General features: G+C 63.9%; 6 protein-coding genes and 1 long non-coding RNA gene across 7 annotated transcripts; 3 read left to right on the plus strand and 4 right to left on the minus strand.

Moving 5' to 3' along the window:
* Nucleotides 1-1445: 1445 nt before the first annotated feature.
* Nucleotides 1446-6110, minus strand: TTC24 (tetratricopeptide repeat domain 24). The gene is made up of 6 exons (XM_068170446.1): nucleotides 5378-6110; nucleotides 3895-4110; nucleotides 3681-3809; nucleotides 2575-2696; nucleotides 2357-2476; nucleotides 1446-1472 (listed from the first exon to the last, which is right to left on the minus strand). Exons 1-6 carry the CDS (start codon nucleotides 6108-6110, stop codon nucleotides 1446-1448), a joined length of 1347 nt encoding a protein of 448 aa, XP_068026547.1.
* Nucleotides 6111-8736: 2626 nt separating this feature from the next.
* Nucleotides 8737-9090, minus strand: LOC137459654 (claw keratin-like). The gene has a single exon (XM_068170447.1). It carries the CDS (start codon nucleotides 9088-9090, stop codon nucleotides 8737-8739), a length of 354 nt encoding a protein of 117 aa, XP_068026548.1.
* Nucleotides 9091-11217: 2127 nt separating this feature from the next.
* Nucleotides 11218-12174, plus strand: LOC137459650 (uncharacterized). The gene is made up of 2 exons (XR_010992440.1): nucleotides 11218-11348; nucleotides 11429-12174. It is a non-coding gene; the product is annotated as an uncharacterized lncRNA (long non-coding RNA).
* Nucleotides 12175-14714: 2540 nt separating this feature from the next.
* On the minus strand, nucleotides 14715-15844 carry LOC137459641 (claw keratin-like). Its single transcript, XM_068170435.1, has 2 exons — nucleotides 15766-15844; nucleotides 14715-15466 (listed from the first exon to the last, which is right to left on the minus strand). The coding sequence occupies exon 2, from the start codon at nucleotides 15443-15445 to the stop codon at nucleotides 15074-15076; it is 372 nt and encodes a 123-aa protein (XP_068026536.1). The 5' UTR covers nucleotides 15446-15466; nucleotides 15766-15844; the 3' UTR covers nucleotides 14715-15073.
* Nucleotides 15845-17178: 1334 nt separating this feature from the next.
* LOC137459647 (claw keratin-like) lies at nucleotides 17179-18718 on the plus strand. Its single transcript, XM_068170441.1, has 2 exons — nucleotides 17179-17240; nucleotides 17899-18718. The coding sequence occupies exon 2, from the start codon at nucleotides 17920-17922 to the stop codon at nucleotides 18262-18264; it is 345 nt and encodes a 114-aa protein (XP_068026542.1). The 5' UTR covers nucleotides 17179-17240; nucleotides 17899-17919; the 3' UTR covers nucleotides 18265-18718.
* A 2028-nt stretch (nucleotides 18719-20746) lies between these two features.
* LOC137459643 (claw keratin-like) lies at nucleotides 20747-22312 on the minus strand. Its single transcript, XM_068170438.1, has 2 exons — nucleotides 22287-22312; nucleotides 20747-21629 (listed from the first exon to the last, which is right to left on the minus strand). Exon 2 carries the CDS (start codon nucleotides 21606-21608, stop codon nucleotides 21201-21203), a length of 408 nt encoding a protein of 135 aa, XP_068026539.1. The 5' UTR covers nucleotides 21609-21629; nucleotides 22287-22312; the 3' UTR covers nucleotides 20747-21200.
* Nucleotides 22313-23710: 1398 nt separating this feature from the next.
* Nucleotides 23711-24841, plus strand: LOC137459642 (claw keratin-like). The gene is made up of 2 exons (XM_068170437.1): nucleotides 23711-23789; nucleotides 24089-24841. Exon 2 carries the CDS (start codon nucleotides 24110-24112, stop codon nucleotides 24479-24481), a length of 372 nt encoding a protein of 123 aa, XP_068026538.1. The 5' UTR covers nucleotides 23711-23789; nucleotides 24089-24109; the 3' UTR covers nucleotides 24482-24841.
* The last annotated feature ends 464 nt before the right edge of the window (nucleotides 24842-25305 follow it).

Consider the following 25305-nt stretch of genomic DNA (forward strand, 5'->3'; position numbering starts at 1 on the left):
GGGGGGCAGGGGGTGGGTTTCATGCATCCCATCCAATCCCCACCCCCTGCCCAGCTCTGCTGCCCTGGGCTGGGCTACCAGGGGCCACAGAGCAAACCCCCTCTGATGTGGGGCCTGGGGACACAGCTGGGCTGAGAGTGACCCAAGCCCTGCTTGGGGGTCTCCATCCCTCGACCCTCCCCATGGGGGACCGCCCTGGAGCCCCCTCCCCTCCCTTGCCCACTCCTCTTCTTCATCACCTACCCCTTGGGCCGGAGGGCCTGGGGGGGGTCAGGACGCCCTGGGGGGAAGCACAGGGAGAGGACCTCAGCCCCTGGGGCTCCAGGGACTCATGGAAGAGTTTTGCTTGGGGAAGCTCTTGAGGCTCTCCCACCCCAAGCATCCTCCAGCCCTGCCAAGGCTGGGGCTCAGCCCTGGCCCTCAGCACCACAGCTCTGCAGCTCTGGAAGCCCTCCAGGGGTGGGGACTCAGCCTCCCTCCCTCCCTCCCTCCCTCCCTCCCTGGGCAGCCTGGGCCAGGGTCTGAGAACCCTTCCCAGCGGAGAAGTTTCTTCTGCTGTCCAACCTCAGCCTCCCCTGGGACAGCCTGAGGCCATCTCCCCTTGTCCTGTCCCTTGGTCCTTGGCACAAGAGCCCAACCCTCAGCTGGCTCCAGCCTCCTCCCAGGGAGCTGGAGGGGCCCAGAAGGTCTCCCCTCAGCCTCCCCCCAGCCCAACCTCCCCCTGGCTCCCTGGGGTGGGTTTGGTACTCACGGGGCTGGAGGGCAGCGTGGCACAGGGGGGCTGGGGGCAGCTGGGGGCTGGGAGCAGAGCAGAGCTTTGGCTCAGGTGGAGAACATCTCCCCTGCTGCATCACCTCCCAAGCCCTCCCGGCCCAGCTCCCACCTGGAGCCCACTCCCCAGCTCCCCATCTGCTGCCAGCTCCAGGCTGGGACCTTCCACCCAGAGCTGGCTCTGCTCAGGGCAGGTGGAAGAGCTTCAGGAGGTCCTTTCCCCCCCCAGCCCCCTTCCCTGCTGCCATGCTCCCCACTCACACTTGGCTCTCCTGCAGCCTTCTCCCAGCGCCCTGAGGCAGAGTGCAGCCAGAGCCCTGCTGGGATGGACGCCTGGCATCAACATGGGCACCCCCAAATGCACCTGGGGTACCCCCAGCCACACCTGGGACACCCCCAACCACACCTGGGACACCCCCAAATACACCTGGGACACCCCCAGCCACACCTGGGGCACCCCCAAATACACCTGGGGCACCCCCAGCCACACCTGGGACACCCCCAAATACACCTGGGACACCCCCAAATACACCTGGGGCACCCCCAGCCTCACCTGGGACACCTCCAACCACACCTGGGACACCCCCAAATACACCTGGGGCACCCCCAGCCACACCTGGGACACCCCCCAACCACACCTGGGGCACCCCCAGCCACACCTGGGGCACCCCCAGCTACACCTGGGGCACCTCCAAATACACCTGGGACACCCCCAAATACACCTGGGGCACCCCCAGCCACACCTGGGACACCTCCAACCACACCTGGGGCACCCCCAGCCACACCTGGGACACCCCCAAATACACCTGGGACACCCCCAAATACACCTGGGGCACCCCCAGCCACACCTGGGACACCTCCAACCACACCTGGGGCACCCCCAGCCACACCTGGGGCACCCCCAGCTACACCTGGGACACCTCCAACCACACCTAGGGCACCCCCAGCCACACCTGGGGCACCCCCAAATACACCTGGGGCACCCCCAGCCTCACCTGGGGCACCCCCAACCACACCTGGGACACCTCCAACCACACCTAGGGCACCCCCAGCCACACCTGGGGCACCCCCAGCTACACCTGGGACACCTCCAACCACACCTAGGGCACCCCCAGCCACACCTGGGGCACCCCCAGCCACACCTGGGGCACCCCCAAATACACCTGGGACATCCCCAACCACATCTGGGACACCCCCAGCCAACCCTGGGACACCCCCAGCCTCACCTGGGACACCCCCAGCCACACCTGGGACACCCCCAACCACACCTGGGACACCCCCAAATACACCTGGGGCACCCCCAGCCACACCTGGGGCACCCCCAACCACAGCTGGGACACCCCCAACCACAGCTGGGACACCTCCAGCCACACCTGGGGCACCCCCAGCCACACCTGGGGCACCCCCAACCACACCTGGGGCACCCCCAGCCACACCTGGGGCACCCCCAACCACACCTGGGACACCCCCAGCCACACATGGGGCACCCCCAACCATACCTGGGGCACCCCCAGGCACACTTGGGGCACCGGTCCCCAGCCCCCCTCCCCCAGCCATCCCCATGCCAACCCAGGCTGATGCTCACCAGGGCTGGGGCTGGCACCCAGCCACCCTGCTGGCAGCAGTGGCCTTGCAGGCAGAGCTGGTGCCCGATGGCATCGGTCAGCTTCTGCACCACCCTGTCCCGGGCAGCCCTGGGGGTGCCCTGCAGGGGAGAGAGAGCCCACAGAGGGTGGCCTAAGGGGGGGGGGATGGGGGCAGGAGAGGCTCTGCCCACGGGGCTGCCCCCTTGGAGGAACTCACCTGGCATTGGGAAAGCAAAGTCAGAGCCTCCTTGTAGTGCCCAACGGCTTTCTGGGGGTCTCCCAGCCGGCAGCAGGCTGCCCCCAGCCCCTCACACGCCTGCCACTGCCCCTCCACGTCCCCTGGGGGGAGAAAGGCAGAAGCTGAGCTCCCTGGCACCTCCCAGGGGACAGGACGAGAGGGAAAACGGCCTCAGGTTGCCCCAGGAGAGGTTCAGCCTGGCCAGGAGGAACAATTTCTGCCCCTGGAGGCTTGGCCAAGCCTGCTTCAGGCTGCCCAGGGGCTGTGGGGGAGTCTCCATCCCTGGAGGGGTCTCCAAGCCCTGGGGCTGTGGTGCTGAGGGCTGTGGGGGTGGTGGTGCCCTGGGGCAGTGCTGGGGCAGGGTTGGACTTCATCACCTCAAAGGTCTTCCCCAACCCACTCCATGATTCTGTCTCCTCTCAGCATCCAGATGCTGTGGAGCCCCCAGCCCAGGGCTGATCTGCCCCTTGGAGGCTGGACTTGAGCTCAGAGCTCTTCCCCAACCCTCCTGCTCCTCTGCTGCTCACCTTGGAGGCTGGACTTGAGCTCAGAGCTCTTCCCCAACCCTCCTGCTCCTCTGCTGCTCACCTTGGAGGTTGGACTTGATGACCCCAGAGCTCTTCCCCAACCCTCCTGCTCCTCTGCTGCTCACCTGGGAGGTTGGACTTGGTGACCCCAGAGCTCTTCCCCAACCCTTCTGCTCCCCTGATGCTCACCTGGGAGGTTGGACTTGAGCTCAGAGCTCTTCCCCAACCCTCCTGCTCCTCTGCTGCTCACCTTGGAGGCTGGACTTGAGCTCAGAGCTCTTTCCCAACCCTTCTGCTCCTCTGCTGCTCACCTTGGAGGTTGGACTTGAGCTCAGAGCTCTTCCCCAACCCTTCTGCTCCTCTGATGCTCACCTTGGAGGTTGGACTTGAGCTCAGAGCTCTTCCCCAACCCTTCTGCTCCTCTGCTGCTCACCTTGGAGGTTGGACCTGGTGAGCTCAGAGCTCTTCCCCAACCCTCCTGCTCCTCTGCTGCTCACCTTGGAGGTTGGACTTGAGCTCAGAGCTCTTCCCCAACCCTCCTGCTCCTCTGCTGCTCACCTGTGTCCTGGAAGGCTTGCAGGGCATGGAGGTAGTTCTGGGCAGCCCCTTCGTGGTTCCCCAGCTGGCAGCAGGCATATGCCAGGTTCCCAAAGCACTGCCCCTGTGCCCTCCTGTTCCCTAAAGCTCCTGCAAGCGGAAACACAGAGCTCCAATCCTCCACCAACTCGCCCCAGGCAGCCAAGGAGCAAAGGAGGCGACCTTTAGGACCCACCCTGCAGTGCCACCGCTCGCCGGTGCCAGCCCAGGGCGGTGCCAAAGCTGCCCAGGGCGTTGTGGGCAGCGCCCAGGTTCTGCAGCAGGGCAGCCTGCCGGCGCCGGTCCCGCTGCGGGCTGCGGCAGAGGGCAAGAGCTTTGTGGAAGCTCTCAGCAGCCAGGGAGAAGATGTGGAGCTGGGAATAGCTGAGCCCAAGGTCGCTGTAGAGTTTCCCTGGGGGGGGTGGGGGGGAGAGCAAAAAGGAGAAGTTGGTGGTGGGCATCACCCCCTAGGAGAGGGCATCACCCCCTAGGAGTGGGCATCACCCCCTTAGGAGTGGGAATCACCCCTTAGGAGTGGGCATCACCCCCTTAGGAGTGGGCATCACCCCCATAGGAGTGGGCATCACCCCTTAGGAGTGGGCATCACCCCCTTAGGAGTGGGCATCACCCCCTAGGAGAGGGCATCACCCCCTTAGGAGAGGGCATCACCCCCTAGGAGTGGGCATCACCCCCTTAGGGGTGGGAATCACCCCTTAGGAGTGGGCATCACCCCCCTAGGAGTGGGCATCACCCCTTAGGAGTGGGAATCACCCCTTAGGGGTGGGCATCACCCCCCTAGGAGTGGGCATCACCCCTTAGGAGTGGGAATCACCCCTTAGGAGTGGGCATCACCCCCCTAGGAGTTGGCATCACCCCCTTAGGAGTGGGAATCACCCCTTAGGAGAGGGCATCACCCCCTTAGGAGTGGGAATCACCCCTTAGGAGTGGGCATCACCCCCCTAGGAGTTGGCATCACCCCCTTAGGAGTGGGAATCACCCCTTAGGAGAGGGCATCACCCCTTAGGAGTGGGAATCACCCCTTAGGAGTGGGCATCACCCCCCTAGGAGTTGGCATCACCCCCTTAGGAGTGGGAATCACCCCTTAGGAGAGGGCATCACCCCCTTAGGAGTGGGAATCACCCCTTAGGAGTGGGCATCACCCCCTTAGGAGAGGGCATCACCCCCTTAGGAGTGGGCATCCTAGGAGGGAGCTGAAGGAAGGGCTGCAGAGGAGCTGGGGGAAGGAGTTCTGGCAAGACCTTGGGAGGGGGAGGACCAGGAGGGGGGAGGGGAACGGATCTGAAGGATGGAAGAGGAGAGGTTGGGCCTGGGGCTGGGGAAGAAACTCTTCACAGGGAGGGTGAGGAGGAACTGGCACAGGTTGCCCAGGGAGGCTGTGGCTGCCTCCTGCCTGGAGGTGTCCAAGGGGAGGTTGGAGGAGGCTTGGAGCAACCTGGGCTGGTGGCAGCTTGAAGATCATCCAGCTCCAAGCCCCCTGCCAGGGGCAAAGTCTTCAAGGGCCTTTCCAATCCAACTCATGCCAGGAGTGGGAAGGTTGAAGTGGGAGGGTTGAAGGTTGAAGATCATCCAGTTCCAAGCCCCCAACCCAACCCAACCCAACCCAACCCAGGAGGGGTCGGGGCTTGGTCTGGGGGGGGGGGGGGGGGCAGGGGGGATACCTCTCAGCCTTGGCTCAGGGATGGAGTCACAGAGTGAGTGGCACTGGGCCAGCACCCCCAGGATCTCAGCTGCCCCAAACCTCTGGCTCTGCAGCATGGAGCTGCTGGCCCTGCTCAGAGCCACCGCGGTGCCCTCGGGGCTGGCAGCCTCCCTGTAGCTGCGGGCAGCCTCCAGGAAGCAGCGGGCAGCCCTGGCTGGGTCCTTCATGCCCAGGTAGCAGCAGCCCATCTGCACCTGGGTCCCGGCCCGGCTGCCAGCCTGTGCCACCTGGTCGTGCCCCAGGGCTTGGCTAAAAGGCTGCAGAGCCTTCGGGAAGTCCTGGAGCCCTTCCTGTGCTGCCCCGAGGCTGAAGGAAAGGTCCTGAAGCTCCTCCCGGCCGTCCCCTGCCGAGGGCTGGCACTGGAGGAGGAACTCCAGGCCCTTTTTGGGCTTCCCTGTCTCCACGTAGGCGGCCCCCAGGTTGAAGGCACAAATCCTGCGGAGCTGGGGGCTGGCTGTGCCCCCTGAGAGCAGAAGAGCCTTCCTGAAGCACCCCAGGGCCTCCCTGCCCTCGCCCAGCGCCAGCGCCCGGTGCCCGGCGCGGGTGAGCTCCTGGATCTCAGCCTCCGGTCCCGCTGCCCCCCGGGCACCTTCTGCAGCCTCAGGCTTCTCCTTCCCTTTCTTCTGGCTCTTTTTGGGGGTGGGGGAAGCTGCAGGTTGGGCTCCTGGCTCGGCAGCCTCCTGGGAAGCCATGGGCAGGGGGAAGGAGCTGCCTGCAAGAGAAGAAGAGGGCGAGCAGGCAGCCGGAGCTGGCACCGCCCGCGCCCCCGGGGGGGCTCTTGGCACCAGCAGGAGTCCTTTGCTGCTAATTAAACCCAATCACGAGCAAAGTGTGGCAGCCTCTTGGCTGCTGAAGCTTCAAGGGAGGGAAAGACCTTTCCACAGAGCTCCTCCACTCCAAGCATTCTCCAGCCCTGGCTGGGGCTCAGCCCTGGCCCTCAGCACCACAGCTCTGCAGCTTTGAACCCAACCCCCCCCCGGGGGTGGGGGACTCAGCACCCCCACAGCCCCTGGGCAGCCTGTGCCAGGCTTGGAGAAGCCTTCCAAAGGAGAAGTTTCTTCTGCTGCCCAACCTCCACCTCCCATGGTGCCACCTGAGGCCCTTTCCTCTTGGCCCCTCCCTTGCTCCTTGTAAGACCCCAGCCCCGAGCTCGCTCTCTGCCTGCTGCAGACCTTTGTGGCCAGCAGAGATGAGGGGAGGGGGAGTCTGGGGAGTGAGGGCATTGCCAGAGTAGCTCTTTGGGCACCCAGGATCCCAGGGTGCATGAACTTACTGTGTGCTCCCGGGGTGCTGAGGGGGGCAGAGGAGGGGGGAGGGCATCGCCAGCCCTGGCAGCTGGCTGGAGGCTGGGGCCAGGAAGCGTCCAAAGGGTCTCTGAGTCGCCACGGGGCTGAGAAGCTGCTTGGACCAGGCTGCAGCCTCCCTCCAGGTGCTGGATCCAGGTGCCTGGTGCCTGGTGCTGGAGGACAAACAGCTTCTGAGAGCCCAGAAAGTGCCAGGGTGCCTGGCACAGAGCAGGACAAAGCCAGGGCTGCTCCCGGGGAAGGTTCCTGCGATGGCTCTGCTGGCTCCGGTTACATCTCCGTGTCCAGTGCCATGGCAACTGGGCTCAGCAGGGCTGCTGGCAACCGGAGAGGGTGGCACAAGCAGCCCCTTCCTCTCCTAGCACCTGCGGGGGGTGGCACAAGCAGCCCCTTCCTCTCCTAGCACCTGTGGGGGGTTGGCACAAGCAGCCTCTCCCTGTCCCCATGCCCCGTGGGGGTTGGCAGAAGCAGCCCATCCCTGTCCCCATCCCCCGTGGGGGGAGGCACAAGCAGCCTCTCCTTGTCCACAGCACCCGTGGGGGGGGTGGCACAAGCAGCCCATCCCCAGTGGGGGTTGGCACAAGCAGCCCCTCCCTGTCCCCATCCCCCGAGGGGGGTGGCACAAGCAGCCTCTGCCTGTCCCCATCCCCCGTGGGGGGTGGCACAAGCAGCCTCTCCCTGTCCCCATCCCCCGTGGGGGGTGGCACAAGCAGCCTCTCCCTGTCCCCATCCCCCGTGGGGGGTGGCACAAGCAGCCCCTCCCTGTCCCCATCCCCCGTGGGGGGTGGCACAAGCAGCCCCTCCCTGTCCCCATCCCCCGTGGGGGGGTGGCACAAGCAGCCTCTCCTTGTCCCCATCCCCAGTGGGGGGTGGCACAAGCAGCCCCTCCCTGTCCCCACCCCCTCCTGGGGCTTGTTTAACGTGGGCAGCTCAGCGGGTTGGAGCAGGGTGATGTATGGGCAGGAGGCAGCGAAGGTGAAGGGTGCCCGGGGGCAAGCTGGCACAACCCACTGGGCTGCAGAGCCGATCGGGACCGGCATTGGGGGCCGGCATTGGGGGCCGGCAGTGGGGACCGGGAGCGCTCCGCTTGGAACCGAGAGCTTTCTGCCTGGCTCTTCGCTTTCTTTTCGCGGCTTTGCGAGCCGGGAGGACTCCCTGGGCGGCAGGGAGGTCCGGCAGGGTCGTCCTCTGGCGAGCGGCTCCCCAGCCCTCTTCTCCAGACCCTTCCCCACCTTCCTCGCCCTTCTCCGGACCTGCCGCGGAGCCTGCGCCGCCTGCGGGCAGGGAGGGTGCAGCAGCACCGCCAGGATGCCCTAGCGAGCGGCGTTCCGGGGTCCTGCAGCAGCAGCCTGGGGGCACAGCTGTGTCCAGCAGCCTCTGCTCCTGCTGCTTCTTGCTTGGGACAAGGAACTGAGCCCCACCTGCCTCCAGCTTCCTCCCAGGGAGCTGTAGAGAGCCAGGAGCTCTCCCCTCAGCCTCCTCTTCTCCAGCCTCAACACTCCCAGCTCCCTCAGCTGCTCCTCCCCAGCCCTCTTCTCCAGACCCTTCCCCACCTTCCTTGCCCTTCTCTGGACATGCTCCAGAGGCCAAGCCTCTGAGCTGCCCCCAGGTCTGGCCTGTAGGGCTAGAAGGGAAGCATCAAGCACAACCAGGAGCCAATGTTGTGATGCAAGAGAGATTTTATTGCAGTCCCAGGGCAGGACAAAGCTTAGAGCAGAGCAGAGCTGTGGCCAAGGGCAGCTCACGACCCCTGGCAGTAGGCAGGCAGCCAGCATCAGCTGTGCTGCAGGAGCAGGCAGCCAGCAGGGACCCTCCCCAGCAGTGGGCCAAGGCTCCTGCAGGGATGCTGAGGCAGAGCAGGGCAAAGGCAGAGCTGGGCGGAAAGCAGGAAGGAGGCAGCCAGGCTCCAGAGCCCAGCGCAGCCAGCAGCAGGTCCTTTCCTCAGGGCTGAGTGGGGACCTGCCAGGGCTTCTCTGGAGCTCTCCTTCATCTGTGGCCAGCTCCAGGCTGGGGCTCAGCAGGGCACACAGCAGCCCCTGAGGTACCGAGAGCCACAGCCCCAGCCCCCATAGCCCCCACAGCCCCCAAAGATTCCATAGCCTCCCCAGCCCCCAAGGCCTCCATAGCCTCCATAGCGACCAAAAGTGCCCCCATAGCCACCCCCAAGCCCGGGGACTCCTGCAGAGCCCACGCTGCTGGACTGAGGGAAGTTGCTGAGGATGGGCCCAGGGCAGGTGACCACCGTGGCCGGGGGCTGGATCACCACCGTGGAGTCAGGGCACTGCTGCACGCAGGGCTGGTTGCAGCTCTCAGCCAGGGGGGTAGGGCTGCACACCCCACAGGGAGCACACAGGCTGGAGCAGGACATCTTTCAGGCAGCCAAGAGACCTGGGGAAGGGAGCAGGGGTGAGGAGAGGCTGGGCAAGGCAGGCACAGGTCCCCAAGAGGCTTCCAGGAGCTGGACTTACCCAGGAGATGAGGAGAGTCGAGCGGAGGAAGCTGGATGGAGGCTGTGGAGCCCTCAGCTCTTTTATACAGGTCCCAGAGCGCCTGGGGCAGCGGCCAAGGGGTGGTGGCACCAACCCCAGCAGGTAATCACCCAAATGAGCCAGGCCCACCCTCTGCTCCGGGGGCACTGCCATGATAATGGTGCTGGGGAAGGAAGGCCAGGAGGGACGCGTCGTGACACAGCAGGGCATGGCAGGCACGAAGCTGCTGCAGCTGATCTGGTGTCACCACCACAGCCTTGATCTGCCCTAATCCCCCCTCTGCTGATGCTGCCCAGCCACAAGCACAGGGCTCTGCCCACCTGTGCCCTCCACACCCTCATTAGCTCTCTTTTACAAGCTGCCAAAGAGAGGCATTGCAGCTGGGCAGCTCCAGGTCCACCTGCTCCAGTCCCTCTCAACCGCCCTGGGGGCTGCTGGGGGCACGTCAGGAGCATCCCTGAACCCTGGCTACTTCCAAGCCCCTGCTGGAGGCTGTGAGGAGTTTGCAGTCAGCCAGGAGAGCTGACCTGGCTTTGGGCTGTCCCAGACCCCCCACAGCATGCTCAGTGCAAAGGAGATGTTTGGCGCCCAGAGGAATTCCTTCTGCTGAGAGCCTTCTGCTGCCTCTCCCCCAGGGGCTGCTGTGGCAGCTGGGTTGGGTGGGGGTGGCCCCGGGGGCTGCTCTTGTGCCTGGATTGTGGGGGTCGTCACTGTCTGGCATGGGCAGCAGCTGCAAGCAGCAAGCCTGCGCCTGCCATAGATGATGGCAGAGAGCTCTCTGTGAGCCTGGAGGCTGCCGGGGGGGAGCGGCAGGCAGGGCGGCAAGCGGCGCCACGGCGGCAGAGGTGCCTGCAAGCCTCGGTGGCTCCGCGTCGGCCACAGCCTCCTGCCGGCACCGGCAGCCTCCAGGCTCACAGAGAGCTCTCTGCCATCATCTATGGCAGGCACAGGCTTGCTACTTGCAGCTGCTGCCCATGCCAGACAGTGACACCCCCCCACCCAAGCCAGGCACCAGAGTAGCCCCCGGGGTCAGCCCAACCCAACCCAGCTACAGAGCAGCCCCGGGGCCACTCCCACCACACCCAGCCAGAGCAGCCCCCCAGGGCCACCCTCACCCAAGGCAGGCACCAGAGCAGCCCCCCAGGGCCACCCTCACCCAAGGCAGGCACCAGAGCAGCCCCCTTGGGCCACCACACACCCGAGCCAGACACCAGAGCAGCCCCCGGGGCCACCCTCACCCAACCCAGCCTGAGCAGCCATCAGGGAGCCTCCTTTTAGCCAAGCTCCATCACACAGGGATCCCTCTCCAGCGGGAAAGAGTGGTTGGGAAGAGCAGAGGAATCCCAGGGGCTGGAAGGAAAATGGAGTTAAGGAAACAACCAAAGGGATCCACAAAGGGAACCAAATCAAAGGAATCAAATCAAAGGAACCAAAGTTGGGCTGGGCCCAGCGGAGCTGCAGTGGGCACAGGGCACAGGACAGAGGGTCCCCGAGGGAGAGACAGCAGAAGGCTCTCAGCAGGAGGAGTTCCTCTGGGCGCCAAACATCTCCATTGCACTGAGCATGCTGTGGGGGGTCTGGGACAGCCCAAAGCCAGGTCAGCTCTCCTGGCTGACTGCAAACTCCTCACAGCCTCCAGCAGGGGCTTGAAAATAGCCAAGGTTCAGGGGTGCTCCTGACGTGCCCCCAGCAGGGCCCCAGCCCCCAGGGTGTTTGGGAGGGCCTGGAGCAGGTGGACCTGGAGCTGCTCTTTGGTAGCTTGTAAGAAAGAGCTAATGAGGGTGTGGAGGGCACAGGTGGGCAGAGCCCTGAGCTTGTGGCTGGGCAGCATCAGCAGAGGGGGGATTAGGGCAGATCAAGGCTGTGGTGGTGACACCAGATCAGCTGCAGCAGCTTCGTGCCTGCCATGCCCTGCTGTGTCACGACGCGTCCCTCCTGTCCCTCCTTCCCCAGCACCATTATCATGGCAGTGCCCCCGGAGCAGAGGGTGGGCCTGGCTCATTTGGGTCATTACCTGCTGGGGTTGGTGCCACCACCCCTTGGCCGCTGCCCCAGGCGCTCTGGGACCTGTATAAAAGAGCTGAGGGCTCCACAGCCTCCATCCAGCTTCCTCCGCTCGACTCTCCTCATCTCCTGGGTAAGTCCAGATCCTGGAAGCCTCCTGGGGACCTGTCCCTCCCTTGCCCAGCCTCTCCTCACCCCTGCTCCCTTCCCCAGGTCTGTTGCCTGCCTGAATGATGTCCTGCTCCAGCCTGTGTGCTCCCTGTGGGGTGTGCAGCCCTACCCCCCTGGCTGAGAGCTGCAACCAGCCCTGCGTGCAGCAGTGCCCTGACTCCACGGTGGTGATCCAGCCCCCGGCCACGGTGGTCACCTGCCCTGGGCCCATCCTCAGCAACTTCCCTCAGTCCAGCATCGTGGGCTCTGCAGGAGTCCCCGGGCTTGGGGGGTGGCTATGGGGGCACTTTTGGTCGCTATGGAGGCTATGGAGGCCTTGGGGGCTGGGGAGGCTATGGAATCTTTGGGGGCTGTGGGGGCTATGGGGGCTGGGGGGGCTACGGGGGCTGGGGCTGTGGCTCTCGGTACCTCAGGGGCTGCTGTGTGCCCTGCTGAGCCCCAGCCTGGATCCAACCACAGATGAAGGAGAGCTCCAGAGAAGCCCTGGCAGGTCCCCACTCAGCCCTGAGGAAAGGACCTGCTGCTGGCTGCGCTGGGCTCTGGAGCCTGGCTGCCTCCTTCCTGCTTTCCGCCCAGCTCTGCCTTTGCCCTGCTCTGCCTCAGCATCCCTGCAGGAGCCTTGGCCCACTGCTGGGGAGGGTCCCTGCTGGCTGCCTGCTCCTGCAGCACAGCTCATGCTGGCTGCCTGCCTACTGCCAGGGGTCGTGAGCTGCCCTTGGCCACAGCTCTGCTCTGCTCTAAGCTTTGTCCTGCCCTGGGACTGCAATAAAATCTCTCTTGCATCACAACATCGGCTCCTGGTTGTGCTTGATGATTCCCTTCTGGCCCTACAGGCCAGACCTGGGGGCAGCTCAGAGGCTTGGCCTCTGGAGCATGTCCAGAGAAGGGCAAGGAAGGTGGGGAAGGGTCTGGAGAAGAGGGCTGGGGAGGAGCAGCTGAGGGAGCTGGGGGTGTTGAGGCTGGAGAAGAGGAGGCTGAGGGGAGACCTCCTGGCTCTCTGCAGCTCCCTGGGAGGAAGCTGGAGGCAGGTGGGGCTCAGTTCCTTGTCCCAAGCAAGAAGCAGCAGGAGCAGAGGCTGCTGGGCACAGCTGTGCCCCCAGGCTGCTGCTGCAGGACACCGGAACGCCGCTCGCTAGGGCATCCTGGCGGTGCTGCTGCACCCTCCCTGCCCGCAGGCGGCGCAGGCTCCGCAGCAAACGTCCCCAAGGAGCTTCCCAGGCTGCTGGAGAGCTGAAATGCTGCCGCGGGGCGGGGCCGGAGCGGGGCCAGGGAGGGGCTGGGGCGGTGGGTGGGGCCAGGGCTGGGGCCTGTTCTGCCTTTGCAGGGGACAAACGGCTGTGGCTGGAGGTGCCCCGGGGGGGGAGGAGAGGTCTCGCTGCGGGGGGTCCCTGGTGGCCCTGCTGCGCTGCAGGTTCTGAGCCGATTCTAGGGCCGGGCTTGGGAGGCCCTTCCGTGTCAGTGCCCGAGCTCAGCCCCCCCTGCCGTGGTCACCTTCCCCCTGTGCCAAGCGAGGTCACTGCTGAACCTTGACTGCCAACAGTTTGCCCCAGAATAAAGGCCAGGACCAGCGCTGGGCGCGGAGCAGAGGCGCTGGAGGAGCGCCGCAACACCGCGACTTGAGCCTGGGCAGACCTCAAACCTCTCCACACATCGCTCCACGAATCCATTTACACTTCCCAAGCACACTCCCAAAGCTCTCTGTCCCCGTCCACCGCCCCCCTTTAATTGGCTAATAGCCAATAGCCCAAGGCTGAGGATGGATTCCCATCAGTGTCCCAGGCAGCTCCCAGCTGGGGCCTTGCCAGGGCAGCCTGCAGGAGCTGCCTCCTTGGCTCCTCCTGCCTGCTCTTAAGCTTGACAACCTCTGCAGCAGGTAGCCAGAGTGGGGACTTCTTCCCAGCCCCTGACAGCAGCTGCTCCTTCCTTGCCCTCCCTGTCCACTCCCCACTTTGCTCTCCTGCACTCTCCGCCCCAAGAAGAGCTGCAGAACCCCACAGTGGCCTTGCTGCCTGCCCAGTTCCCAGCCCCTTGCTTTTTGCCCTGCTAGGATCCAATTCAGACCCCCCCAGCTCCTCCGCAGCTTTGGAGCAGGACGAGGCTGCGGGACAGGAGCAGGGGGAGGCTGCAGGACAGGAGGTGTCTGGAGCGCCACCTGCTGGCTGTGCCCAGCGGCTGGTTGCGCCGCAGCGCCCTCTGCGGGCTCTGCCTTTACAGCTGCGCCTGCTGCTGGCTGCGTTGGTTTGGGGTCTGTGAGCAGCCCCTACATCCATATATGCCTTATCTTCCTCTTCCTCCTCTGCCTCTCCGTCCCATGCCCATGCCCCCCGACAGTGGCAATGTGGAGCAGCCCAGGGGGAGCACCTCCTGCAAGAGAGGCCTCCTCCATGGACCTTGCCGTGGGCTCTGCCAGGCTAATGCCAACTTGGGCGCTGTGCCTGGGCTGGAGCCAATTGCTGTGGCAGCTGCCAGGCTGGCAGGAGGCTGCGGCCGGTGAGGGCAACCTCGCAGCTCCTCTTGCCGCTTGCGCTTAGCACCACAGACTCAGCGTCAAGGTGTGGGAGGGAGTGAGGGACGAAGGGGGAGCAGACCCCTGCCACCGCTCGCTGCGGCCACTGCCACCCCTGCCGGGCCCGGGTCAGCCCCTGATGTGGCTGCCGGTGCCAGCAGGAGGCTGTGGCCGATGCGGAGCCACCGAGGCTTGCAGGCACCTCTGCCGCCGTGGCGCCGCTTGCCGCCCTGCCTGCCGCTCCCCCCCGGCAGCCTCCAGGCTCCCAGAGAGCTCTCTGCCATCATCTATGGCAGGCACAGGCTTGCTGCTTGCAGCTGCTGCCCATGCCAGACAGTGATACCCCCCACCCAACCCAGTCACCTGAGTAGCCCCCTGGGCCCAGCTCCACCCAACCCAGCCAGAGCAGACATCAGGGAGTCTCCACTGAGCCAAGCTCCATCACACAGGGATCCCTCTCCAGCTGGGAAGAGGGCTTGGGAAGAGCAGAGGAATCCCAGGGGCTGGAAGGAAAATGGAGTTAAGGAAACAACCGAAGGGATCCCAAAGCCAATGTGAAACAAAGTTGGGCTGAGCCCAGCAGAGCTCCAGTGGTCACAGGGCACAGGACAGAGGGCCCTGGGGAGAGGCAGCAGAAGGCTCTCAGCAGGAGGAGTTCCTCTGGGCGCCAAACATCTCCTTTGCACTGAGCATGCTGTGGGGGGTCTGGGACAGCCCAAAGCCAGGTCAGCTCTCCTGGCTGACTGCAAACTCCTCACAGCCTCCAGACACTCTGAGGTGTGGGAGGAGAGGGAGAGAAGGAGGAAGGACCAAAGGTCAACATTGCGATGCAAGAGAGATTTTATTGCAGCTGCAGGGCAGGAGGGGGTGGGAGAAGAGCTGGGCCTGGGGCAGGGCCGTCCCTGTGCCCTGGCAGCGGGCAGGGTGACATTGGCCATCAGCCATGCTGCAGGAGCAGACATCCAGGCCACGTCTCTGTCGTCAGGAGGCGAAGAGTCTTGAAGAGAAGCTCAGGCTGGGCAGCAGGGAGGCAGCGCTGGGCACCAGGCGGGCACAGGGGATCCAAGCCGTGGAGCCCAGCGATGCCAAGGGGAATCACCTCCAGCGAGGGGGGGAGGCTGGGATGTGCCAGGGGCTTGTCTGCAGGACTCCTTCAGCTGTGGCTGCATCCAGTGTGGGGCTTAGCAGATGCCACAGCTGCCCCGGCCCCAGCCACCATATCCACAGCTGCCAGAGCCTCCATAGCCTCCAAAGCCTCCACAGCTGCCAGAGCCTCCGTAGCCTCCATAGCCTCCGTAGCCTCCGTAGCCCCCACGGCCCCCAGAGCCCCCACGGCCTCCAAAGCCTCCCACCACAGGGGCTCCTGAGGAGCCCACCACGCTGGACTGGGGGAAGTTGCTGAGGATGGGCCCGGGGAAGGTGACCACCGTGGCCGGGGGCTGGATCACCACCGTGGAGTCAGGGCACTGCTGCACGCAGGGCTGGTTGCAGGTGTCGGCCAGGGGGGTAGGGCTGCACACCCCACAGGGAGCACACAGGCTGGAGCAGGACATCTTGGCCTTCAGGAAGGAGAGCTGCAAGACAAGGCACAGCTGTGCTCACTGCAGGGCCCCAGCCCAAAGCCCTCCTGGCCCTCTGCCCTGCCAGCCTGCAGCCCAGGACCTGCTCTGCAGCCGCTCAGGAGCCTGCAGCACAATCCCCTGGGAGCACAGCTGCAATGCTGCTTCCCAGCCCTCGCTCCCCTCATGCTCCCTGCTGCTTCCTGGCCCACAGCAGGCAGCAACAACTGCCCCAAGCTGCCCAAGCACTGGAGTCCAGTGGAGCAGAAAGCCTGTGCTGAGCAGGGGAAGCTGCAGGCAGGGCTTGGCCTTACCTGGGTGCTGAGGAGAGTGGAGTGGAGGAAGGTGGATGGAGGCTGTGGGGCCCTCAGCCCTTTTATACCATCCCAGAGCCCTGGGGCCAAGGGCTGCTTGTAAAAATGCAGCTGCTGGCACAGCCAAGCAGAGAAGCTTCATGACACTGGGCTGAGACATTTATGTGCTTGGTGCTGGCAGCACTGCTCTGCACTCCTGAGCTGCAGAGGGGACGCGGAGGGAGGGCCAGGAGGTGACACAGCAGCAGCACAGAGCAGGGGCTGCTGGAGCTGAGCTGGCGGCACCCAGCCGCCCCGGGGGGCCCCTAATCCCCCCTCTGCTCATGGGCAGGGCTCCTGGGCCTCCTGCAGAAGATCTCTGGGCCCAAGTAGCCTGAGAGGAGGGCTGAGGGAAGCCCTCACTGCCAGAGGTAGCTAAAGCAGCTGAGTGTCCTGCTCCTGTCCTTGTCCTCCTCACACTCCCTGCACATCTCCCCTCACACAGGTGCCCAGTGTCCCACTGCCCTCCCTCCTCTGTGCCACCACTGCCCTTCCACCTCTGTGCCACCACTGCCCTCCAACCTCTGTGCCACCACTGCCCTCCCTCCTCTGTGCCACCACTGCCCTCCCTCCTCTGGGCCGCCACTGCCCTTCCTCCTCTGTGCCACCACTGCCCTCCCACCTCTGTGCCACCACTGCCCTCCCTCCTCTGTGCCACCACTGCCCTCCCACCTCTATGCCACCCCTGCCCTCCCTCCTCTGTGCCACCACTGCCCTCCCACCTCTGTGCCAGCACTGCCCTCCCACCTCTGGGCCACCACTGCCCTCCCACCTCTGTGCCACCACTCCTCACACCCAGAGCTTCCTCTCCTCTGCTCTTGGCACGACCACCAAGGCAGCAGGGAAGCTCCAACTCAGCCTTGCCTGCAGTGGCAGGAAAGTGCCCAAGGCCTTAGGCTGCCCTTGGGCTGCACTGCTGCCAGCTCCTCAGCCTGTGCCAGCGTGGGGCAATGGCTGGCCCTTGGGAGCTTCCTGGCTGGGGTGTGATGGCTTCACTTGCCCAAGCCCCACTTTAGCAGCCTGTAAAAGAGAGGTAATGAGAGGCTGTGCCCAACATTGCAGAGAGCTCCTGCAGGCTGCCCAGGACTCCTCCACACCAGGTCATGCTGGGGGATTAGGCACAGGCTGGGGTTTGTGGGAGCCATGAGGTCACCCCCAGCAGCACTCAGCCTTTCATGCCTCTGTGTCACCCTGCAGCCCTCCCACCACCTCTGGCTTCTCCAGGGCACCTTTGCTGGCTTCTGTAGCCAATTAGAGTGGATGTAATTGGCTGGCATCTGGCTTTGCTTCATCAGGTGCACTTGGGGAGGGGATTAGCTGGGGCTTGTGCCACCACCCCTTGGCCAATGCCCCCCGGGCTCTGGGATGGTATAAAAGGGCTGAGGGCCCCACAGCCTCCATCCACCTTCCTCCACTCCACTCTCCTCAGCACCCAGGTAAAGGCCAAGCCCTGCCTGCAGCTTCCCCTGCTCAGCACAGGCTTTCTGCTCCACTGGACTCCAGTGCTTGGGCAGCTTGGGGCAGCTGTTGCTGCCTGCTGTGGGCCAGGAAGCAGCAGGGAGCATGAGGGGAGCAAGGGCTGGGAAGCAGCATTGCAGCTGTGCTCCCAGGAGATTGTGCTGCAGCCTCCTGAGTGGCTGCAGAGCAGGCCCTGGGCTGCAGGCTGCCAGGGCAGAGGGCCAGGAGGGCTTTGGGCTGAGGCTGTAGAGTCTGGAGAAGAGAAGGCTGAGAGGGGACCTTACCAATGCCTCTATATATCTGAGGCTGGGTGTCCAGAGGAAGGGGCCAGGCTCCTTGCAGCAGTGCCCAGGAGCAGGAGCAGGGAGGATGGATGTGAGCTGGAAGCCAGGAAGTGCCAGCTCCACATGGGCAGCAACTTCTTTAGTGGGAGGGTGCTGGAGCCCAGGATCAGGCTGCCCTGAGGAGCTGTGGACTCTCCTCCTCTGGGCACTTCCAAGCCCTGTGTGGATGAGTTCCTGTGTGCCCTGCCCTGGGTCACTGCTTTGGCAGGGCCTTGACCTTGCTGACCTCCAGAGGGCCCTCCCAAGACCTACTGCTCTGTGACTGTGAGCACAGCTGTGCCTTGTCTTGCAGCTCTCCTTCCTGAAGGCCAAGATGTCCTGCTCCAGCCTGTGTGCTCCCTGTGGGGTGTGCAGCCCTACCCCCCTGGCCGACACCTGCAACCAGCCCTGCGTGCAGCAGTGCCCTGACTCCACGGTGGTGATCCAGCCCCCGGCCACGGTGGTCACCTTCCCCGGGCCCATCCTCAGCAACTTCCCCCAGTCCAGCGTGGTGGGCTCCTCAGGAGCCCCTGTGGTGGGAGGCTTTGGAGGCCGTGGGGGCTCTGGGGGCCGTGGGGGCTACGGAGGCTACGGAGGCTTTGGAGGCTATGGAGGCTACGGAGGCTCTGGCAGCTGTGGAGGCTATGGAAGCTATGGGAGCGGCTGTGGCATCTGCTAAGCCCCACATGTCCTTGGGCTTCCCTGCTGCATCTGCCCTGGGCCTGCTCCAGCAGCCTCTTTTGCCTTCTACCAGCAGATGCAAAGCTCTCAGCCCCTCTCTAGGCTGCTGCCAAGCTGCTGCTTGACCTTTCTGGTCCTCCTTATTAGCCCAGAGCAGCCTTGCACAGCCCCAGCTGGAGGCTTCAGGCTTTGCAGCTCTGCCTTCAGGAGCTCCTCTGTGCCTGTGCCCCAGCAGAGCTGTGCTGCTCCTCGGCTGAGTGTCCTCTGCTCTGCCCAGCTCCAGCACTCCCTACCTGCAGCAGGAGCGGAGAATCCTTGGGCTGCAGGCCAGGGCTGTGCCCTGCTGCAGCCTCCTGCTGCTTGTGTTTGCAGCTGATGGTTTCTCTGTGGCTTTGTTTCGCTGCCTCTTGTGTTTTTCCATCTGAATTAAAGAGTTTGCCTTGCATCAAGAACTTTTATTTCTCCCTGGGTCTGAATTTGCTCTCCCTTGTGGTTGGGATTTTGTGTGGAGCTGAGGAAGGTTGGGAAAGATTGGATGAGAATTGGTTTGCTGGGAATGGTTGTGGCAAGTCTGAATGTCTCAGAGCAAAGGCTTGAGAGCTGCATGTACCCCAACCCTCAACCCAACACCACCTTGGCCACTGAACATATCTCCAGGTCCCATGGCCAAACGGGTTTTGAATGCCTCCAGGGATGGGGATTCAGCCTCCCCTGCCCTGGGCAGCCTGTCCCAGGGCCTCAGAACCCTCTCAGTGAAGAAGGTTTCTCTAATGCCCAACCTGAACCTCCCTTGCTGCAGCCTGAGGCCCTTCCCTCTTGCCCTGTGGCTGGCTGGAGGGCAGCAGCAGGAGGTGGCCGTGGGACAGGCCGTGTCTGGAGCGCCACCTGCTGGCTGTGCCCAGCGGCTGGTTGCACAGCAGCGCCCTCAGCAGGCTCTGGCTTTACAGCTGCGCCTGCTGCAGGCTGCGTTGGTTAGGGGCCTGTGAGCAGCCCATACATCTATATTTGCCTTATCCTCCTCTTCTTCCTCATCAAACTCCTCTGCCTCTGTGTCCCATGCTCTGATCTTCCCCCCGGCAACGCCAATGTGGACCACCCAGGGGGAACAGCCCCTGCAAGAGAGGTCTCCTCCAGAGACCTTGCCCTGGGCTCTGCCAGGCTAATGCCACCTTGGGGGCTGCTCCTGGGTTGGGGTTCATGGTCCGGGGGGGTAAAAAGCAAGGAAGGAGCAGCTGCTGTCAGGGGCAGGGAAGAAGTCCCCACTCTGGCTACCTGCTGCTGTTGTGGTTTTGAAGCTTGAGGGCAGGCAGGAGGAGCCAAGGAGGCAGCTCCTGCAGGTTGCCCTGGCAAGGCCCCAGCTGGGAGCTGCCTGGGACACTGATGGGAATCCATCCTCAGCCTTGGGCTCTTGGCTGTGGCTGAAGGATCAACTCCAAGCAAAGATCAATGTTGCAATGCAAGAAAGCTTTTATTGAAGGGGCAGGGGAGGAGGGGGCAGGGTCAGGAACAGTGCCCTGAGCAAGGGCAGCTGGCAGCTCCTGGCATGGGGCAGAGAAAGAGTAGCATGGCCTGAGCCACAGCAGGAGGCAGGCAGCACAGGGCTGGCTGCTGAGGGGAAGAGAATCCTGAATGGATGGAGAGGAGGAGCAGGAGGAGTGCGGAGCTGGGCCTCAGGCAGGCCCTGGGGGGAGCAGCTGCAGAGCCCAGCAGTGCCAGAGGGACTCCTGCAGAGGAATTGCTGCTGGCGGGGGGGCAAGGACAGGGCATGGGACAGAGAGGCAGAGGAGTTTGATGAGGAAGAAGAGGAGGATAAGGCAAATATAGATGTAAGGGCTGCTCACAGGCCCCTAACCAACGCAGCCTGCAGCAGGCGCAGCTGTAAAGCCAGAGCCTGCTGAGGGCGCTGCTGCATAACCAGCCGCTGGGCACAGCCTGCAGGTGGCGATCCAGACACTTCCTGTCCCACGGCCACCTCCTGCTGCTGCCCTGCAGCCACCTCCTGCTGCTGCCCTGCAGCCACCTCCTGCTCCTGCCCTGCAGCCAGCCACAGGGCAAGAGGGAAAGGCCTCAGGCTGCAGCGAGGGAGGTTCAGGTTGGGCATTAGAGAAACCTTCTTCACTGAGAGGGTTCTGAGGCCCTGGGACAGGCTGCCCAGGGCAGGGGAGGCTGAATCCCCATCCCTGGAGGCATTCAAAACCCGTTTGGCCATGGGACCTGGGGATATGTTCAGTGGCCAAGGTGGTGTTGGGTTGAGGGCTGGGGTGCATGACCTGGGAGAGCTTTCCCAGCCTCAGGGAGTCTCTGATCTCCAAGCAGCTTCCCTGGCTTGCAGCTCTCAAGCCTTTGCTCTGAGACATTCAGACTTGCCACAACCATTCCCAGCAAACCAATTCTCATCCAATCTTTCCCAACCTTCCTCAGCTCCACACAAAATCCCAACCACAAGGGAGAGCAAATTCAGACCCAGGGAGAAACAAAAGTTCTTGATGCAAGGCAGACTCTTTAATTCAGATGGAAAAACACAAGAGGCAGCGAAACAAAGCCACAGAGAAACCATCAGCTGCAAACACAAGCAGCAGGAGGCTGCAGCAGGGCACAGCCCTGGCCTGCAGCCCAAGGATTCTCCGCTCCTGCTGCAGGTAGGGAGTGCTGGAGCTGGGCAGAGCAGAGGACACTCAGCCGAGGAGCAGCACAGCTCTGCTGGGGCACAGGAACAGAGGAGCTCCTGAAGGCAGAGCTGCAAAGCCTGAAGCCTCCAGCTGGGGCTGTGCAAGGCTGCTCTGGGCTAATAAGGAGGACCAGAAAGGTCAAGCAGCAGCTTGGCAGCAGCCTAGAGAGGGGCAGAGAGCTTTGCATCTGCTGGTAGAGGGCAAAAGAGGCTGCTGGAGCAGGCCCAGGGCAGATGCAGCAGGGAAGCCCAAGGAGATCTGGGGCTTAGCAGATGCCACAGCCGCTCCCATAGCTTCCATAGCAGCCATAGGCTCCATAGCCTCCACAGCTGCCATAGCCTCCAAAGCCTCCACAGCTGCCATAGCCTCCAAAGCCTCCACAGCTGCCAGAGCCTCCGTAGCCTCCAAAGCCTCCGTAGCCTCCATAGCCCCCACGGCCCCCAGAGCCCCCACGGCCTCCAAAGCCTCCCACCACAGGGGCTCCTGAGGAGCCCACCACGCTGGACTGGGGGAAGTTGCTGAGGATGGGCCCGGGGAAGGTGACCACCGTGGCCGGGGGCTGGATCACCACCGTGGAGTCAGGGCACTGCTGCACGCAGGGCTGGTTGCAGGTGTCGGCCAGGGGGGTAGGGCTGCACACCCCACAGGGAGCACACAGGCTGGAGCAGGACATCTTGGCCTTCAGGAAGGAGAGCTGCAAGACAAGGCACAGCTGTGCTCACAGTCACAGAGCAGTAGGTCTTGGGAGGGTCCTCTGGAGGTCAGCAAGGCCAAGGCCCTGCCAAAGCAGTGACCCAGGGCAGGGCACACAGGAACTCATCCACACAGGGCTTGGAAGTGCCCAGAGGAGGAGAGTCCACAGCTCCTCAGGGCAGCCTGATCCTGGGCTCCAGCACCCTCCCACTAAAGAAGTTGCTGCCCATGTTGAGCTGGCACTTCCTGGCTTCCAGCTCACATCCATCCTCCCTGCTCCTGCTCCTGGGCACTGCTGCAAGGAGCCTGGCCCCTTCCTCTGGACACCCAGCCTCAGATATATAGAGGCATTGCTAAGGTCCCCTCTCAGCCTTTGCTTCTCTAGACTCTACAGCCTCAGCCCAAAGCCCTCCTGGCCCTCTGCCCTGCCAGCCTGCAGCCCAGGACCTGCTCTGCAGCCGCTCAGGAGGCTGCAGCACAATCCCCTGGGAGCACAGCTGCAATGCTGCTTCCCAGCCCTCGCTCCCCTCATGCTCCCTGCTGCTTTCTGACCCTCAGCAGGCAGCAACAACTGCCCCAAGCTGCCCAAGGACTGGAGTCCAGTGGAGCAGAAAGCCTGTGCTGAGCAGGGGAGGCTGCAGGCAGGACTTGGCCTTACCTGGGTGCTGAGGAGAGTGGAGTGGAGGAAAGTGGATGGAGGCTGTGGGGCCCTCAGCCCTTTTATACCATCCCAGAGCCCTGGGGGGCATTGGCCAAGGGGTGGTGGCACAAGCCCCAGCTAATCCCCTCCCCAAGTGGACCTGATGAAGCAAAGCCAGATGCCAGCCAATTACATCCACTCTAATTGGCTACAGAAGCCAGCAAAGGTGCCCTGGAGAAGCCAGAGGTGGTGGGAGGGCTGCAGGGTGACACAGAGGCATGAAAGGCTGAGTGCTGCTGGGGGTGACCTCATGGCTCCCACAAACCCCAACCTGTGCCTAATCCCCCAGCATGACCTGGTGTGGAGGAGTCCTGGGCAGCCTGCAGGAGCTCTCTGCAATGTTGGGCACAGCCTCTCATTACCTCTCTTTTACAGGCTGCTAAAGTGGGGCTTGGGCAAGTGAAGCCATCACACCCCAGCCAGGAAGCTCCCAAGGGCCAGCCATTGCCCCACGCTGGCACAGGCTGAGGAGCTGGCAGCAGTGCAGCCCAAGGGCAGCCTAAGGCCTTGGGCACTTTCCTGCCACTGCAGGCAAGGCTGAGTTGGAGCTTCCCTGCTGCCTTGGTGGTCGTGCCAAGAGCAGAGGAGAGGAAGCTCTGGGTGTGAGGAGTGGTGGCCCAGAGGTGGGAGAGCAGTGGTGGCCCAGAGGTGGGAGGGCAGTGGTGGCCCAGAGGAAGGAGGGCAGTGGTGGCCCAGAGGAGGGAGGGCAGTGGTGGCACAGAGGTTGGAGAGCAGTGCTGGCACAGAGGTGGGAGGGCAGTGCAAGCAGAGAGGTGGGAGGGCAGTGGTGGCACAGAGGAGGGAGGACAGTGGTGGCACAGAGGTGGGAGGACAGTGGTGGCACAGAGGAGGGAGGGCAGTGGTGGCCCAGAGGTGGGAGGGCAGTGGTGGCACAGAGGAGGGAGGGCAGTGGTGGCACAGAGGTGGGAGGGCAGTGGTGGCACAGAGGAGGGAGGGCAGTGGGACACTGGGCACCTGTGTGAGGGGAGATGTGCAGGGAGTGTGAGGAGGACAAGGACAGGAGCAGGACACTCTCAGCTGCTTTAGCTACCTCTGTCAGTGAGGGCTTCCCTCAGCCCTCCTCTCAGGCTACTTGGGCCCAGAGATCTTCTGCAGGAGGCCCAGGAGCCCTGCCCATGAGCAGAGGGGGGATTAGGGGCACCCCGGGGCGGCTGGGTGCCGCCAGCTCAGCTCCAGCAGCCCCTGCTCTGTGCTGCTGCTGTGTCACCTCCTGGCCCTCCCTCCGCGTCCCCTCTGCAGCTCAGGAGTGCAGAGCAGTGCTGCCAGCACCAAGCACATAAATGTCTCAGCCCAGTGTCATGAAGCTTCTCTGCTTGGCTGTGCCAGCAGCTGCATTTTTACAAGCAGCCCTTGGCCCCAGGGCTCTGGGATGGTATAAAAGGGCTGAGGGCCCCACAGCCTCCATCCACCTTCCTCCACTCCACTCTCCTCAGCACCCAGGTAAGGCCAAGTCCTGCCTGCAGCCTCCCCTGCTCAGCACAGGCTTTCTGCTCCACTGGACTCCAGTCCTTGGGCAGCTTGGGCCAGTTATTGCTGCCTGCTGTGGGCCAGGAAGCAGCAGGGAGCATGAGGGGAGCGAGGGCTGGGAAGCAGCATCGCAGCTGTGCTCCCAGGGGATTGTGCTGCAGGCTCCTGAGCGGCTGCAGAGCAGGTCCTGGGCTGCAGGCTGGCAGGGCAGAGGGCCAGGAGGGCTTTGGGCTGGGGCCCTGCAGTGAGCACAGCTGTGCCTTGTCTTGCAGCTCTCCTTCCTGAAGGCCAAGATGTCCTGCTCCAGCCTGTGTGCTCCCTGTGGGGTGTGCAGCCCTACCCCCCTGGCCGACACCTGCAACCATCCCTGCGTGCAGCAGTGCCCTGACTCCACGGTGGTGATCCAGCCCCCGGCCACGGTGGTCACCTTCCCCGGGCCCATCCTCAGCAACTTCCCCCAGTCCAGCGTGGTGGGCTCCTCAGGAGCCCCTGTGGTGGGAGGCTTTGGAGGCCGTGGGGGCTACGGGGGCCGTGGGGGCTACGGAGGCTACGGAGGCTTTGGAGGCTACGGAGGCTCTGGCAGCTGTGGAGGCTTTGGAGGCTATGGAGGCTCTGGCAGCTGTGGATATGGTGGCTGGGGCCGGGGCAGCTGTGGCATCTGCTAAGCCCCACACTGAATGCAGCTACAGCTGAAGGAGTCCTGGAGACATGCCCCTGGCACATCCCAGCCTCCCCCCCCTGGCTGGAGGCGATTCCCCTTGGCATCACTGGGCTCCACGGCTTGGATCCCCTGTGCCCGCCTGGTGCCCAGCGCTGCCTCCCTTCTGCCCAGCCTGAGCTTCTCTTCAAGACTCTTCGCCTCCTGACGACAGAGACGTGGCCTGGATGTCTGCTCCTGCAGCATGGCTGATGGCCAATGTCACCCTGCCCGCTGCCAGGACACAGGGACGGCCCTGCCCCTGGCCCAGCTCTTCTCCCACCCCCTCCTGCCCTGCAGCTGCAATAAAATCTCTCTTGCATCGCAATGTTGACCTTTGGTCCTTCCTCCTTCTCTCCCTCTCCTCCCACACCTCAGAGTGTCTGGAGGCTGTGAGGAGTTTGCAGTCAGCCAGGAGAGCTGACCTGGCTTTGGGCTGTCCCAGACCCCCCACAGCATGCTCAGTGCAAAGGAGATGTTTGGTGACCAGAGGAACTCCTCCTGCTGAGAGCCTTCTGCTGCCTCTCCCCAGGGCCCTCTGTCCTGTGCCCTGTGACCACTGGAGCTCTGCTGGGCTCAGCCCAACTTTGTTTCACATTGGCTTTGGGATCCCTTCGGTTGTTTCCTTTACTCCATTTTCCTTCCAGCCCCTGGGATTCCTCTGCTCTTCCCAAGCCCTCTTCCCAACTGGACAGGGATCCCTGCGTGATGGAGCTTGGCTCAATGGAGACTCCCTGATGTCTGCTCTGGCTGGGATGGGTGGGGGTGGCCCCGGGGCCTGCTCTGGTGCCT

This window comes from Melanerpes formicivorus, unplaced genomic scaffold, assembly GCF_026170545.1.
Source record: "Melanerpes formicivorus ecotype bairdi unplaced genomic scaffold, bMelFor1.0.p_v2 SCAF_386, whole genome shotgun sequence".
Lineage (NCBI taxonomy): Eukaryota > Metazoa > Chordata > Aves > Piciformes > Picidae > Melanerpes > Melanerpes formicivorus.

Coding starts and splice junctions, on each gene's coding strand:
- TTC24 (XM_068170446.1), bottom strand. CDS start 6,110: ATGGCTTCCCAGGAGGCTGCCGAGCCAGGAGCCCAACCTGCAGCTTCC. Junction 3,810..3,894: donor GCGAGCGGTGGCACTGCAGG/GTGGGTCCTAAA, acceptor TTCCGCTTGCAG/GAGCTTTAGGGAACAGGAGG. Junction 2,697..3,680: donor GCAAGCCTTCCAGGACACAG/GTGAGCAGCAGA, acceptor TTCTCCCCCCAG/GGGACGTGGAGGGGCAGTGG.
- LOC137459654 (XM_068170447.1), bottom strand. CDS start 9,090: ATGTCCTGCTCCAGCCTGTGTGCTCCCTGTGGGGTGTGCAGCCCTACC.
- LOC137459641 (XM_068170435.1), bottom strand. CDS start 15,445: ATGTCCTGCTCCAGCCTGTGTGCTCCCTGTGGGGTGTGCAGCCCTACC.
- LOC137459647 (XM_068170441.1), top strand. CDS start 17,920: ATGTCCTGCTCCAGCCTGTGTGCTCCCTGTGGGGTGTGCAGCCCTACC.
- LOC137459643 (XM_068170438.1), bottom strand. CDS start 21,608: ATGTCCTGCTCCAGCCTGTGTGCTCCCTGTGGGGTGTGCAGCCCTACC.
- LOC137459642 (XM_068170437.1), top strand. CDS start 24,110: ATGTCCTGCTCCAGCCTGTGTGCTCCCTGTGGGGTGTGCAGCCCTACC.